The sequence below is a fragment of the Platichthys flesus genome, chromosome 3 (assembly GCF_949316205.1).
Source record: "Platichthys flesus chromosome 3, fPlaFle2.1, whole genome shotgun sequence".
Classification (NCBI taxonomy): Eukaryota; Metazoa; Chordata; class Actinopteri; order Pleuronectiformes; family Pleuronectidae; genus Platichthys; species Platichthys flesus.
Window position 1 is genome coordinate 23,779,928 of NC_084947.1, and position 16,814 is coordinate 23,796,741.

Genomic DNA, 16,814 nt, shown 5'->3' on the forward strand with positions numbered 1-16,814 from the left:
GTGTTTGATGTGACACATGTCATAGTGGAGGAAGTTTACTTAACATTACTATACTGCATTATAAATTAAGATACCCACTACTCATTTTATTATATATTATGGGTAATTTTAGGTTTGGCCAACTGCAATGGCATGTTCAACATATATTACATATTTATATTATAATATATGTATATAATAGTATGTATATTATTTCAAAAACATTGTATTTTATATTTGTGAACTCTAAACTGCAAATACAATGCATAGTTCTAACACGTTGGAGTATAAAAGTATTTTGGACCCGGAACCTTCGCTGTGAAACAGAGTTCACCCCCGGAAGAGATATTTAGCGGTACATTCTTGAAGTTGCTAGCGGAAGATAAACAGAAACACTGTTCAACATGGCAGAGGTAAGCCAACGAAGATTGTTAACCTTATTTTTTTCATATGAACATTGTTTGTTAAATGTTTATTCGTGTTGTCACCGTTTTATTTTCTTGGAGTGTGTTTGAGAGAAACAGACATGAACCAGCGTTAGCCTGGTAGCTAGCCGGTCTTTGGCTAACTCGCCTGTAATACTGTTTACATATACTGACACGAACAAGCTGCAGTATTTGCAGAACGAATCGTATGAACGGCAATGGCGTTTAATATTTTAACAAGGACTTGAGCTGTGTGCAGATGTTAACAGCTAATTCCGTGTGTTTATACACGACGGAACCAGGAATACAACACACTGGCTCGAGGGCAGGGAGGAATAACCCTGCGTGTTCTTCAATGGCAGCAGATTGAATCAGAGATCCCATATAAATGTGAGGGAAACGGAACAATTCAGGCCAACAAGTGCATCAGATGATGTGGAGCTAAAAGGAGGAGTCAATCGATCAATGAAATATAAAGTCCTCTCAGTCAGATGTGACGCGCCACCAGGTTTCCGCACTGGGAGAATCCAGGCCTGCATATATATGATCAGACAGTGTTTATTTCAGAGCAGACATTTTGACGTGTCATGTCGGAAAGACAAAGATATTGATCATGTATGGCCCAGTGGTCTGTGACAGTCAGGATCCTGAGGAGGAAGCAGCTCATCCAAGACTCATTCATTTCACTGCTCACACCTGTGCAGAGCTGCAGGGACTTTTCTTTTATTGATTGGTGAACATGATCACTGCTCTCAATCGTGAGAATATGCTTCTTTTCCTGGTCTTTTACTAGTTTGGTCAAGGAAAACAATGCATTAGAGTATATTATCCTAGACTATCTAACATATTGTGATGGACTATTAAAATGTTATGCTTTCTGATGCTGTATGGACCAAATGATTGATCAATAATCTATAAAATCATTGTCAGATCATCAGACACATTTGAAGCCTTAAACCTTCAAACATTTCAAAAATGTTTTCCTGTAAAAAAAAGTCTGAATAAATGTATAATTTGAAGATGACATTGTTTCTAACACATTTACCGAATTTACTGAAATGTTTTTTTTCTTTTCTTTAAGGTGTCACAAAAATAAATTGTAGAGATGATTAAAGTTGTAATCTATCCTTTCAACAGACCCACAGCCTGCAGGACATGAGGCAACAGGCAGCCATCGCTGCCAAAGTCTTCCTCCAGAGAGATTACACGATCGGCACCGTGTGCCAGTTCCAAACCAAGTTCCCCTCTGAGCTGGAGACCAGGGTATGATGCACCTCTACACTTTGTTGTACAGAATGAGCTGTTCCATTACACCAACACATAAAAATGGTTGTCAGAACACCATCAGCGTCACGCCTCCGCATCATCCATTACAGTCATAACTGTAACTATTTGTAATTTGTGCTCTATAACAACTTCTGCTGTGTTCAGTTGTCTCCGTCCTGTTGGTGTTACAGACATGAACTGATGCCTCCCCTCAACTTTCTCACGCAATCTTGACTGAAAGCTGTGATCTTTAGGCCATGAAAGTCCAGTTCTTATGAGATACAGCATTTGTTAAATTCCACTAAAAACATAAATTGTAATAAATCGTTAAAAAAAAAAAAACGACATTCCTTATCTAAACTCATGAAGTTAGCAGACTCTTCCAAACTGCTCTGTTCTAAGGCTATATTTTAGTTATTAGAGCAACTACAAATGTCAGTGGGATTTTGATTTGCAATCTTTAACTTAACAGGACTAATACGATCTGGTTTCACCCTAGCTCTGTTTTATCATATGTGCCTCCTTTCTTATTCAAAGTGAAAGCTGGCAACCTTCCCAACATGCACTGACTCAAAGGCAGAGAAACACTGTCTGATCAATAGTCCCTCACAGGAATCCTACAGTGTGTAGATTATTTGCTGCTTAAATCGAGAGGTCAGTTCAGAGTATTTCTTCACATACGCATTGGTTTAGAGGTAGATTTACACAGGATCTCTTTCATTGGCACTTCGAGCTCTAAATTGAAGCAGCACATAATGTACATATTTTGAGGAACTAGTTATAGGACCAGTGTTTCTCTGCCTGTCCCCAAGGGAAACACCCTCTAGCACTAGATAATAGCTACTCTGACTTGGGTTGTTCTCAATCTTCAGAAAAATATCACAAATGCTGTCAAAAAAAGGGATGAGTATTATGGTTTTGCTGAATGTCCAGGAAAACACAGCCGAATGGTGCATTTATCAAGGCAAACTGTCCATATCATAATACACAGTTGTTTCATTGCCCCTAAAAAAACAAAAGTTGAAAGGATTAACATAGAGCCAAAAAATACTGTCTGTACCTCCTGCAGAGGAACCCTGCTGGACTGTGTCCTTGTGTGAACCACACTGGAAGTGGGTTTACAGCTAATGATGTGAAGAAGGAAGAGCGGGTCGTTCAGACTGAGCAGGCTGTTTGCCACATTAAAGCCACTGCCAGTCAAACAGTTCAGAGTTCGCAGGACATAAAGCTGCAGTTTTGAAATGCATGCACCACATGAAAAGAGCAGCTTCACAACACTTAAACCGCTCACTGGGGGTTTATTGGCACGTCCCTATTGATTGGGTGGTCTCCCATGTTTTTTGGGAGGATTCAGTTCACACACACATGCACACTTAAATATCCATACACATGCAAACATAACAACTAGAAAAATAGAGAATGCTTTTCCTGTTGTGAGGTAAAAGCTTAAGTTCCCTCCCATAAAATGTTCTTCCCACATATATTTTTTTGATGATTTGCTGAAATCCGAGTTAATAGAATAGGAAGTGTTATGCCAAGCTACTGCTTCCATTTTTAGTTCGGTCATACCTGGCACTTTGTGAGAATATTTGCAGAACAAATATATTTGACCCTGGTTTGCACAGGTTTGTAATCTGTTATATAAAATTCTTTAAGATGATCACGTGAGGCTGTGGACTTATTATTTTGGTAGCTCCTACCAGTTTTTATTACTTTTGGATAACTGCACCAGTGGTCTGGGAAAGCAGAGAGTTTTCTAAATGTTTTTGGATGCTAACTTGCCAGACCATTCACAAGTGTCTTGTTAATTGTGAACCGACAGTCTTCTCTGACCTGTGTCAAATACTGATATTAAAGTTGTCCTATATAGTGACAGTCACATTAAGGGGAACGTCCTTCCTCACTTGGATTTGTTCAGCTTTAAACTCATCTAACATGTTTTAAATGCTAATAAGACTCCATCAGATGTAAGGGAAAATGCTCAAGTCAAAAATGTGGTTTGAATTGTAGCCTGTAAATTTGAACATTAGAAGGAGAACAAAGGCTTTCAATGGTGGGTACCAAACATGCGTAAGAACACTGATGTGTTGGAACAAGTTGCATTCCTTGGGTACAAAGAAGCAGAACATTGGAGACTCAGGAGGCCTCTGGCTTGTTCCCCGTCTGGTCTAGAGGCTCTTTCATTTTTTCCCCTTAGATTCACAGAGAGATCACCGGATCCAACCTGGGCCAGCATGGGACTAGTGTCAAGACCCCAGTCGAGACAGCCTCTGAGTCCAAATGTCCGCTGCCCTCCATCACTCATCCCTTCAGCAAGCTTTCATTTGAGGAATTCTTGAGAAACGCTGGTTTGATTATCAGCCAGCCGTGGTTCCCAGTTTGTAGCCCAAAAGCTGTCAGACGCCCACAGAACTGCAGAGACGCGTCTTTATCTTGCTCAAGGTGCGTCTGTGCCACTGGAGAAGGAGAAACCATTAATATCCTTCCTGGATTCACAGTGTGCATCCTGCTTTCAGTGCCTCTCTCGTGTCAGTCGCTAAGTGAAAACATTCACAGGTCATATGGCCAAGGCATCCTAATAATTTCAGGAGGTCTTTCCAGTGCGGGAATGAAGCCCAGAATTCCCTTGATATACGACCAGTCCAAGAAAATTCAGCCCCTTATTTATCTAGAGATGGAAAGCATTGGAGAAAATGATCTGGTGCTAAGAAGACAGTGTTCCCATTTGAATATCCGGACAGAGGCACTTAGACACTACTGTCCAAACATACATTACGCCTGGTTCTGAGTCCTGTCCAATGATTTAACCCTTTGTTCTTCCTTCATGTTTCCATGTATTTTAGATTGACAAACAACAGTTTGAAGAGACTGTGCGGACGCTCAATAACCTGTATGCTGAAGCTGAGAAGCTGGGAAGTCAGTCATATATCGAAGGCTGTCTGGCCTGCCTCACAGCGTATACCGTCTTCCTGTGTATGGAGACTCACTATGAGAAGGTGAGACATTATCCATGTAAGATGCATGCAGAAGTAATCAGCTGAGGGGGAGCAGAATTTTTACTTTTGCATAGCTGTTGTGCCTGTATCCATGGTTGTGTCTGAAATAACCAACTCATTCACTACCCCCTATTCAGTATTGGGACTTCTACGTAGAGGACTTTATAGTGAGCTCAAAGAAAAATAAACATTACACGTATTTATTTAACAATGTACGATGGTATATTTATCTTGGACAGCTCTGCAAAATGTAATATAGTGTACTCTATATTGATTAGTGAGTGATTTCAGACACATCCTATTTCTCTGGCTACTATTTTGGTTGTGGCTTTGGATATGACTTTAGCTCTTGCAATGGGCAGTTAATGATGTAGCTATACAAGTATTACTGGTTATAACATTAGCTCAAACTGACTGGCTGGCTATTTTGCTAATCAAAATAGCTACAACAATAGCTACAAGCATAAATACATTCACAGCAACAGCCATTGCCATTCCTTAATCGTTTCTATCGTCCAACCTAAACTATAATCATAACCTGGAGCCTTTATTTTTAATACTGACAGTAACTGTGACCTCACAAAACTAACACATTTTGGACCTGGTCAACTTTACTGTGAAACCGTAATGTTCTGCAAAACATAACTCATTCCCTGAAACTTTACTGGTCAGTCAAGACGTTCAACTGAAAGGCAGTAAGTCTAGTTGGCTGTATTAGACTTTGTCTAATTGAAATGATATTCTGGGATTGTCAAAGAATTTAATCAATATATTCAGACATGAATCATGTACTAATTTGCAGATTTATTTTCAGAAAAACAGTTATAAATACTCAAAAACTTGAGTTCTCAAATATATGGAACAAAAAGTCAATAATAACTGAAGACAATGAAAACCACTCAGAATGAGAGACAGTCCCCCCCCCCCCCCAAAAAAAAACCCACTTACAATTAGATCCACACTGTACATCAGCACTCAAGTAAAATAATGAACAGATATTTTATGAAACTTTCATAGTTATTGAACCAATAATGTCAAGACCTAAAATAACTGCGATCAGATAAGAATTACTAATAAATATGTGTTTGTCATCAAAGTCGCTAGTGTTTTGAAAACGTTACATATTTTACCTTTAAGTGGAAAACATTGACTTATATTTATCAAACATAGTTATCCAAAACATTTTGGTAACAACTTATTATAGGTAATTATTTAAACATTTCAAAATATTCCCTGCCCTAATAATGAACAGCCATTGAGTAAAGATGCCCTGTGTTGTTTTGGCTTGTGCACGTAAACCTACTACTAACACTGTGTATAAAAGATATTGGAGATGATTTAAGTGAGGGTGTACTGTAAGAAGTTACGTTGCTGCTGCGTGGAATCCTTTAGCTTGGCTGTATATCAAGTTGTTCTTACCTCTGTTAGAGTGAGCAAATGAACACGATTTATAGTCGTCTGAAATACCTTTTGGCCCCGTTCATATGGAATCTAAATGGATCAGTATGTCACTTGTGTTTTCCTGTCATATGAATTCATCTTTTAATTAGCAGGAGTGAACGGGGATCAAAAAAACATTTGGCTCCATTTGAGCTTCATGCAATATAAATTGATTGGTCGTTACCAGAGTAAAAATGTTAAATGATGGTCTATTATTCACTGCTGCCACTGAAGAATGTGAAGGGTTAGCTAGCTGGATCCTCTGGTTGCCTACTTAGCCAGACAGAGATTTGCTAGTTTGATTCCTGGTAGCAACAGACTCTACTGCACAAAAGCAAGCGCTCGAGTTTCAACATCAAATCATTTTGTATGCACTGTCAAGGAAATAATTGGGGTCAGAGACAGTGACGCTGGCCAGCCCTATTATGTCATGGTGACGGACTGATTGATAAGAGGTTGGTTAATAATCTATGAGCAGGTTTTTATTAGGGGTGGACTAGTCTTGACTTTAACGAAAACTTTTATTGCAAATGACTTTGCAACACGGTAGATCACAGAAATAAAACACAAAGAAGAATTAGTCTACTCTCCCAACCGACCTAAAACTGTAGAGAAAATAAATTCCGTGCTTCCTCCTTTTGAAGTAAAAAGTCAGTGGCATAACATACGATTTATCATTATTACACCCAAAAACCTGCTTGATTTCTTTTCAATGTGGATATTATTAGGAATTTTTATGAGAGTCAGATGGTGAACCAAGTACAATCTCCTCTGTGTTCTCAACCAACTCTACCACCTTGTTCACTCCGTTTTTGAGCAGCACAGGGTTGCCGGAGTTACTTTAGAATATATTAATTTAATATGTCTGTTTGGAAAGTAGCACATAGCTGAACTCGGGAGCTCGAACATTGGTCTTGATGGCAGATCTCACTGCAGATATTCAGTGTGATGTTCAGGTCACAGTTCAGAAATGGCCTGTTCCAAAAACCTCCGCTTGTTGAAGTATTTCACTGTAGATTTTGAGTAGATCCCGACTTATGTATCGGACAGGCTGATAATTGCCTATCACCAATATATTTGTAGCTATTAGTTAAATGCCATTGTCCATATAACTGTCAATGTGAATTAATATCTGAAAATGTGATTGCTTTGCCCTTTTAGGTTTTGAAGAAGATTGCCAAGTACATTCAGGAGCAGAACGACAAGATCTATGCGCCACGAGGCCTCCTGCTCACAGACCCCATCGAGAGAGGCCTGCGAGTTGTATCCTTCGCTTCAGTGTCTGGAGTAGCCAGAAAATACAGTTTCTTATCTTCTCACACAGGTGTTAATATTCCTCAGCCTTGACTACTGAGCCCTGTGGAACTGTTTAGCAATAAACCACAAATAATAACCCCCATAAATAGACTCTTTCCCCACAGCAACATGATAAAATGGTCAAGCTTAGGCTTCGAAGCCCTACAGACAAATCAGAGTCAGGGTGAAGGGTCAAACTGTTTTTAACAACCTTGTTGTGCAAGAATGATCATGTCGAACAAAGAGCAATGATACATGGAATATATGGAGCAAATTTGGAGATGAGAATTTGAGTCGTAAGTCATAGCCAGACATCAGTAAATGTGAGCGCAATCACACCACATTTTTAAGGAGAACAAGGAGCTTTCCCAATGACCTAATAGATGTAGTGATTTACAGGCTTTCTGCCCCCACCATGTCTCTGCCTGTAACTGCTGGATGAAAATGGAAAGCAGCAGTCGGGGGAGCTTACAGGAAATCCAGTGCTATGTAGGGATACCCTGTAAAAACACCAGATAAAAGTTAGTATGTAATCCATAGCATCTGCATAAAATCAGCGGGTGCATCAACATCCTGGCCTAATTAGCGTGTGTGCGGGGGTGACTCAACATCCCAATTAATTGCAACTGAGCACCAATGGGAGATTAGGAAAAACAGAATATGACTGAAATTGTTCACAGCTGAGCTTTGTTACCTCTTTTGCCCATGATTTTATAAGGTGGACAGTGATATGGATAATATCTAAGGCACTGTCGAGCTGCTTTGCTGAGTTGTGCCCAGGAACATTGGGAGATTGACAGGACTGTGTCAGCTGGACTGTTGTTTTAACATATCAACCAAACCACTCATGATGTCATTGATGGGGGTTTGGGTAGAAAGTTTTATATATTTTTTGAAACGCGTACAACACCCTCCACCCCACCCCGTAAAATTGCACTGCTAAAGAGATCTGATTTCAGAATGTCAAAGCCTCTGTTGAACCATCTTGTTTTCAAATCACCATCCACTGAGGTCGTAAACATAAGAAATCAAGATGATAAACAACGATTAGTTTGTGAGCCCAGAAATAACTGCAGCTCCAAACTAAAGGCTGCAGGTCCAGTGGTGTATGTGCTTAGACATCATAACCTGGTTACTGCCATGTCCTTGACTCTTATCAAGACATTTTTTTACTTTCTGGTTGTCATCTCTGCTCCATTAAACTATGTACGAGTTTCATTTCAGTGTCTTTGTGTTGTTATGGACATGATGTCTGAAGTGACTGAGACCCATCAACTTGCTCATGGACTCGTCTCCTCTGTTGAGCTGATGAAGTCCAGGGCTTTTGGAAAATGTAGTCTGACATAGTCTTGATAACCACCAGCTTCACAGTGCAGTCTCACACAGCTGGCACAGTCGTCAGGGGAAACTTGTGGATCCATATCTTGTCCAAGGACACTTGGAATACAGTGACGGCTAGCTACTTTTTCCACATTTATTGCCAATAAGTGTTTCATCCTCAGAGGAAAAATAATTTAAGGTATCAAGTAATTGCTGCAGTATCATTACAGTTAGTTTTTCCTAATGTAAAAAGTGAGGAGAATGCAAATTTCAGTTGGCTTTCATTAAATGCTAAATGCACCCAGCCTTGCACCAGATATTTTAACTTGACTGAATCCTGTTAAGATTGAGGTCACCATCTTTGAAGACAGAAGCCTGACGAGATAAAAGCTGCCACGGTGAGTCTAATAATGAACATTCCCTGTTGATCAAAGATTTACACATTATTTCTGGAACAGACCTGGCGCTGGATCATTCACTATTCAATTATGAAACACATTTTCTTCTAAATTTGTGGGAAATATTACTATGAAAATGGCTCGAGTCAAAGAGCAGTAATAAAAGAGGGTTCACTCGTCACGTGCCCTGCTGTAGATTTTTGACAAATTGCTCTGCTGTCAAACCAAAATCATACATAAAACTTAAAGCCTTGTTCATCTGTGAGTCAAATGAATCCCCTGATTTACCGTCAGGGGAATTGTTTCATTAACCATTTAAAGGATAATTTAGCATACTTTATGACTTCACATTGCTGCTTACTCAGTGTTTTGTCACTTACTTCCCTTTACGCACATGTAGTTCACTGTCCAGAGCACACCCACACACACAAGCCAAATCCAGCAGCTGAACCCAAACAGTGAGTATGTGTCGTTTGGCACAATGTGACATTCACTGCAGTTACACGTCGTTAAGTGGCTTTAATCAAACAATTATTTCATTTTCTTTCAAATAGCCCATTTCCCTGTTTACTTTACTGGCTAACAGGTTTCTACGTCATTCATCTAATATCCCGGGAAGCTGGAGAGTCATATATCATGGCATAAGTTTGGCTAGTGCCTGAAAAGGTCTTGCCCTTCTATGTAAAGTGCCTTGAGATAATGTATATTATCAGGGTTCGTACGGTCATGGAAAACCTGGAATAGTCATGGAATTTTAAAATGTGTTTTTCCAGGCATGGAAAAGTCATGGAAAAAAATAATCTCCCAAAAGTTTTGGAAAAGTCATGGAAATATGTTATATTAATATTTTCATGTTGGTCATTTTAGGGATGGGCATAATTAATAGACGATGAGTTTCATTATTACATTATTTTTTCATGGATGAAAACTATTACATGTTCGTTATGTGGCAGGACGTCGGAATATCCGAGTTGCCTTCAACGCAGCAAAGCGAGGATGTTAGCAGTTGGAGAAAGCAGCCCGGAGCTAACCTGCGCTGCTCGGCTTCATGTCCGCACACGGACCGTCGGTCCACGCGGAGGGGAACCTGGACAGACCCGGGTCTGTGTGAGGGGTTCCGGGAGTTAGGGCGTGACAATAACTTGACTGAGAGGGCGAGAACAGTCAAATTCAGCTAGCTCCCAACGGGGCTTAGTTTAGAGTACAGCAGCCGTTTAACTGCCACAAGAGTTGTTCATCTTCGAATAAAGATCTCAATGAGGAAACACACTTTGTTTTTTCTATTTTCACTGCATTTTAATATAGCCTATAAATAGTGAATTTGAATATGAAAATATTAATGATTAATCAAAAATCGATCGTTAAATCTCCCAACAATCAATTAAGACAATTTAATCGAATGCCCATCCCTAGTTAATTTACGCTGAGTGTTAAATAATTCATATGCTTTAAAAGAAATACGCTAAAATATAAGCAGGCATACTTGGGTTTGTGTAATTTAAGGTATACTGTATGCCTTGGAATTCTCATTATTAGTTTGAATACTACAGTGTCACTTTTTCACGAATACACAGAGATTTCACAAAATGTTCGTTCATGGAAATTAGGTTTAAAGTCAAGGAAAAGTCATGGAAATCCATTGGTCAAAATGTGTATGAACCCTGTATTATGATTTGGCACTATACAAATACAATTAAATTGAATTGAAAATAAACAATGAAAAGGAGAATCTTTAGTTTATATTGTTTTTAATTAATAATGTTTCTCACATTTCATGGTGTTGATGTGAATAGAGTCATACATTGGATGTGGTTAGCAAGGTATTATAGTAACCATTGTTCCTGGCACATTGGCACGGCCACTGTGCCTGCTGGGAAGCAACACTGTCCAGATGTTGTACGCCATAGGAAATAAAGTTCTGCTGACTTTCATAAACTTTAGAGTTGAACAGTTTTTTACAGATATGGCAATACTTTTGCAGTATCATCAATACCAAGCAACACTAGGAATTGACGTGAAATAGAATAGAATGCAGCAGAGTGCAAGAGTAGTTTTCACCACAATAAAGCTCAAGGATCTTACCGTGGCGAAGCTACCTTGGAAGAAGTGTCTCTTGTGATTCCTGATCTCTTCTGGTCTGTGCCACATGAGTTTAATTCCACAGTCAGCACCTGTCAAATTAGTGGTGGATAGTGGGTTTTCTTTTATCTTGCTTGTGACTGTAAATTTGGGGAAGGTTCCCAGCAAAGGCTCACTTCATTCAGAAATACAATGGGTCTGCATTTTGATTTTAAAGGGTAGGCTGTTTCAGTTTGGCTGTCGAGTTGATGCCTTGAAGAGAGGGGACAGAATGGAAGTCTGGTTACATTTGCTCAGACTATACTAATGTTCACTGGGTAAAATGTTAGAGCCATACTTGTCTCACATTGCATTTTCAATGAACAAATTTCAACAACTTAAAACGCTATCATAAGCTGCAAATTTTCCATTTTACCTTTTGTCCTAAATTTGATTAGGGTGGACACAATGGCCTATTGAGACCAAGTCATCCAGAGAGTCTCCAAGAAATGACTGAAATATGATGGTGTGCCTTTGGTTTGAAAGGAACCCTTTTCCTGGAAAGGTTTTTTCCAAAGAAATATTCTTTCTCGTTTACTCTTTAGAAAAATGTGTTTAACTAAGAGGGTTACTCTGCTGTTTTCTTTCATGTCACTTATGAGAAACAACATCCTACAACACACTGTGTTGGTTTGAATAATAAAACAGCCAGAGACGACAGCTCAGAATGATCATCAGCCACAGATGTCTGTTATATATCTGCAAATCTTTCACCCTGGCAGATGCCTCATGGGTTTTGACTGGAGAGCACATCTCATCCCATAAATTCTTTCAATCTCTGGTACAGTAAATCCCTTCTTTTTCTCTTGTGCATACAAAAAAGACAAGGGAAGCTCATTTCATGGTGTCATCCTGAGGTGGACTGGGCCCAAATCATACTGAAAAGTACTTTGTAGCAACGCTGGACCGGGCTCAGTCTGCACTGCAGCGTCGACATTACCATCAGGCAGAGTAGGACATACCCCATAAATATTTTACGCATGGGGAATGTTGTGTTTGGCAAAATTCTTGACTTCAAGGATCCCTGTGAATGGATAAACCATTGCCCTACCACCACACAGATGTAGGGACAGGGAGTTATCTCCTCGTTTGAAATTCCAACTGAGAGCTCCAATACATATACAGGACCTGTTGAGGAATGTAAACCCAGGTCTTTTATAAGTAGCTGTTGAGAGAAGCGTGCACTGGAGCTCTGCCGTGGTCAAAGACAGGGTAAACCACTGCCAGCAAGCAGACTGAGCACACTTACATTATATCATCCTACCCCGCTTTACAGCCTCCTAATCCTACCCCGGTCTCTTCTTTCTGTCTCCTCCAGGCTTAGACTGATGTATCAGTGTATCAGACCTATATCAGACTTTTATTAAAGTAGCATTGGCAAGAACCAAATGGCATTCAGCAGGTAGCTAGCGAACAGAGTGGAGCATTGATGAAACAGAGCTGGAAAGAGAGTGAATATTGGATTTATTCTTCAGAAACGTGATTTTTAATGAATAATAATTTGGATCCATAACTACTATATATTATAATATAAGCTGTTTACTACTGACACTCTCACACACCATTTGACCAAGACCACATGGATCAGGGACATGGTTGTTGATGGAGGCACACAGTTGCTAGTCAGTAATTCTAGTTTTGGCATGTTTTATTTCTCTCCAATTTCCTCCAGTTATTTCTCACTCAGAACCTTAATCCCATATCTATCAAACCGTCCTTTCCCATCGTCTCTCCTGACCTTCCCCAGACAGACTTGGCCCATACAACCTCTGACTGCTGAGCATGCATTCAGAGGCAGATGGCGCCAGGTCGGTGTCCCAGCATCTCGGCCAAAAGACACTCTGCTCCTGATAAGGTGTCGTTAGCCTCTGTGTACAAACTCAGTGACCGGCCACATTATGGCTGCAAACCTTGGCTGCACAACCATGAACAATATTTAGTGTCAGTGGGGAGTTTTGGACAAGGTCAACATTGGTTTGTTGTTCTTGTCATTATGTGAAGTGGATTTTCTTCTCACCAGTTCGAGAATATTTGTACAGACTGAACAACCAGATATTGTTCATTGGAATTGCCTGTTTTGACACATTGATTAAGCATTTGCTTGCACATTGCTCAACTCAAAGTATATTATATTAACATCTTATTTATAAATATAGTACCCGATTAAACTAATAAAATAAAATGTTTGAATATTTAATTATAATATAACAGAACTGTACTGACTAAATCATAAAGTGATGTTAAATTTATATTAGAAACCATGTCTCATTATGTGACTTGAAGTCTCAGCTTATAAAAAAATGTGAACACACAAATCTAATTTGAAACCCTCAAAAGTGCGATCTTAAGTCGAAGCAATGAAATGTCTGAATCATCATTGAGGCTTAAGCTTTGAAAGGAGTTTGTGTCAGTTGAAGTGTTATTGATGAAGCCAGTTGACGCATCAGATTTAGGTTAATCTCTGCAAAAGATTTAGAGACATGAAACCAATGGGACTGTCAATTTAAATATATGCTTGCCTAATTCAGTTTTTTCATTCATGCAAATCAAAATAAGCTTTGTCACAGAAGAGATTTGTATAGGTTGTGAAGTGTCAGTTGAAATGAGTTAAGTTGCCAGTTGAAACTGAATATTAAAAGCCTTCAAAGGCTTGAGCCGAAGTGAGCCAAAGTTTCAGGTTAAAGGGATGGTTCACAAAAAAAATCTAAATTAAGCCATTATCTACTTTTCACTAAGGACGGGTGGGTGAAGGGTTTGAGGCCTCAAAACACTTTTGGAGTTTCAGAAGTAGACATCGTTGCAGCCAAATCCAATTCAATTGAAGTAACTGGTGACCTATTCTTCAAACGTAAAAAAAAAACAAGAGGAGGAAAAGATAAAAAGGCTCCATACTGCTCCTGTGGTGTCATCCAAGTGTCCGTAAGCCCAGACATTAACATTTGACTCGAAAATGTGTCATTTACACCAGATTTTTAGCCAGGTCTGCTTCAGAAAGTAGCAATGCTAGCGGATGTAGCGATGATAATTTATAACTAATCTTTGTGTTTGTGTAGCTGCTGTTTGGCTGAGCGGAGCAGCCCACTACCAGTGCCCACCTCCCAGAGGACCACCCAGTCCTGTACCCTGAAAACTGCGTCTCTACAATCTGTCCCTTCCCACGAGCTGTCATGGGCATGTCCCATTCAGAGTATGCTTTATGACCAAGTTTAAAATAAGGTACCATGACAGTTATTCATGTTATTTTATCATAATTTGAGATATCTCTGTCTCTATTTAATAGTTCAGAGTTACAGTCTGTTATATTAAGTTGGACAAAGGTAAAGAATGTTAAATACTGATAGACTGACTCACTAAAGCATTGCTGAAGCCATAAGTAATTAACCTTTGTTCATTTTGGACTACATATATTAGTACATGTGGAAATATCAACTTTTACATATTTCTTTCATTTTGGATTGTTCTTTTTTTATTTTTGAATAATGAAGCCAAAACACAGGGTAACTAATTTTAATATTGGTTTGTACAACTCCCCCACTCCACACACATGCTTTAAGTGATTGTCTTGGCAGATCTGAGGAAATCTATTACACAAATAGTTGTGAACTCTGGTTATATGCATGTGCAGCATGTTACAGTCCATTTGCGTTTATGCTTATTGATGTATCTTTTCTCCAAGGGTGCTTAACAGTGATATCACCTATCCGGCATGTATCTTTTTATGGGCTTTGACCTTGAATTTATCTGTCGGCTGAACTTTGTCAGCCTCCAAACATTCAAGTCAAACTAGACAAATTTGAGTATCTATGTACATCTTTCTTATCTATGTGTTGATTCTTCTGTCGCTCAAAGCCTAACCCTGTGCTTGCTCTGCATTTTGTATGTACCATTGTTAATACTCCTTTCCCACCTGGTTATTTTTATTTAAACTGTGCCATGCATAGTGTTTGGTGACTACTGTTGATTTTTGACTCATTCACTCTAATAAGCATATATGTATTTATACATTATTGATATTGCCTATGACTATATTAAAAGTGCTCTTGTTAGTTGACAGTGCCTGTAATGGCTTTGAATGTTGCCTTTGTGTCAATCTGAAGGCCTGGTCACATCAGGATTTTACAGAAATTTCAGATTTATTCCAGTGGCATCAGTGTGATTCATAAAAGTTAAGCACAAATGTTTTTGTATTATGCACACAGATTTGTACTGCTGACAAATTGATCTCGACACTTTGAAGGAAATGAGAGGCGAAGACTCCAAAGTGGAGGAAGCTGTACTAGCTTATTAGCTTAAAGTGAACCTTTGCTAACGTCCTCTTTTGGAGAAATAACTACTACTCCCATGAAAAAAAAAAGTTTGCAAACAGAGAGTCAATGGTACAAATATATAATTTGTCATAAAATTTTATTGCTATTAGCTACCTAGCTAAGCTAAAGGAGCAAACAATGTGCTATATGAATGTTGGCTTAGCTCTTCGTGATTTATTTTTCATCTAGAGCTAATATTTTGCTACGCCATGCTGAGGTTTTTTCTCTTCAACACTCTGATGTGACCAGGTCTCAACAGTAAGAACATGTCAGCTCTGGACTTTTTCTCAAGCAACAGAATTCCAGGATTAGGATTATTGTGTGTCTGTAACTTGAGCAGAAGAATTGGTATCTGTGAAACCTCAAGGTTGAATATACTGTCTTACTTACAGCTGGAAATATTTTGATGACATCTGGTGAAAGTGGTGGACAGGAACTCATTTTAATTATGATGTAACAACATGTTCAAGTATTTTTATTATTGCCATCGCTAAAGGATGAACACTGAATTACAGTTATGTAAACACAGTGTCAGCTCATACTTAATTCATCTGGAGTTCAGTTAATCGAACTGTTCTAGGTTCTTTTTTTCAGTTGAAATTTCAATGTGTTATTAATCCAGTTGTAGTTTCATGAATAAAATTGGTACATATTTTACACTGCTGGCCCCTGGTGCTCTTTTGGTGTTGAGTGTTAAAAGACATTTCAGATTTCACAAACACTTGAGAGAGGAGACACAAAGTTCTTGGTGCGTCTATGATTTAGAAACAAAAACGTGAAAAACCGAGAGCAAAGCGAACTCCAGGGCTTCGTCTCAACTTGGTTTGTTTTCAAGGGCGGTATTTGGTTTTGTCTCTAAGAGTTATATTGCAGCAAAGCTCTCCCGATTCCACCAGAGCCGCACTATTTCTCACAACGGAGGTGAACCAAGACCACAGGAGGCTACGTTCTCACAGGAAGAGCCGAGTGATGCATTGAGGACGTGAGCCATCCTTTAGCTGCCTGAACAAAAGCTTAAGTTGTTGGATCCACAAACCGATATTTGTCAGAGAAAAGCAAGATAAAAAAAAAGAGGTTCCAGCTAAAGGATGGCGAGCCTCCTCAATGCATCACCCTGCTCTTTTTTTATTGCGTTACATCTACATTCTTCAAATGAGGGTGTGATAAATGTACATATGAACTTTTTAACCAATAGTACAGATCTTATCATAAAGACGTCTGTTTGAAGAGGGATAAAAACCTCATGAAAAATAGTCGGTGAGATTCAGA

General features: G+C 39.1%; 1 protein-coding gene across 2 annotated transcripts; it reads left to right on the forward strand.

The window, feature by feature from the left end:
* The first annotated feature begins 306 nt into the window (after positions 1–306).
* Positions 307–16,202, forward strand: LOC133950683 (golgin subfamily A member 7-like). Of its 2 annotated transcripts, XR_009920403.1 has the most exons (7): positions 307–392; positions 1,542–1,667; positions 4,514–4,666; positions 7,268–7,369; positions 9,068–9,120; positions 9,521–9,578; positions 14,292–16,202. XR_009920403.1 is itself a non-coding variant. In XM_062384767.1 (6 exons), the coding sequence occupies exons 1-5, from the start codon at positions 384–386 to the stop codon at positions 9,107–9,109; spliced, it is 432 nt and encodes a 143-aa protein (XP_062240751.1). In that variant the 5' UTR covers positions 307–383; the 3' UTR covers positions 9,110–9,120; positions 14,292–16,202. The 2 variants fall into 2 exon arrangements, 1 of the variants encoding a protein (XP_062240751.1); XM_062384767.1 differs by lacking the exon at positions 9,521–9,578.
* Positions 16,203–16,814: the final 612 nt, after the last annotated feature.

What these genes read in the sequence shown, in the direction of transcription:
- LOC133950683 (XM_062384767.1), top strand. An exon ending in CCTCTGAGCTGGAGACCAGG is followed by an intron (nt 1,668 to 4,513) that starts GTATGATGCACC and finishes CATGTATTTTAG; the next exon opens with ATTGACAAACAACAGTTTGA. An exon ending in TGGAGACTCACTATGAGAAG is followed by an intron (nt 4,667 to 7,267) that starts GTGAGACATTAT and finishes TTGCCCTTTTAG; the next exon opens with GTTTTGAAGAAGATTGCCAA.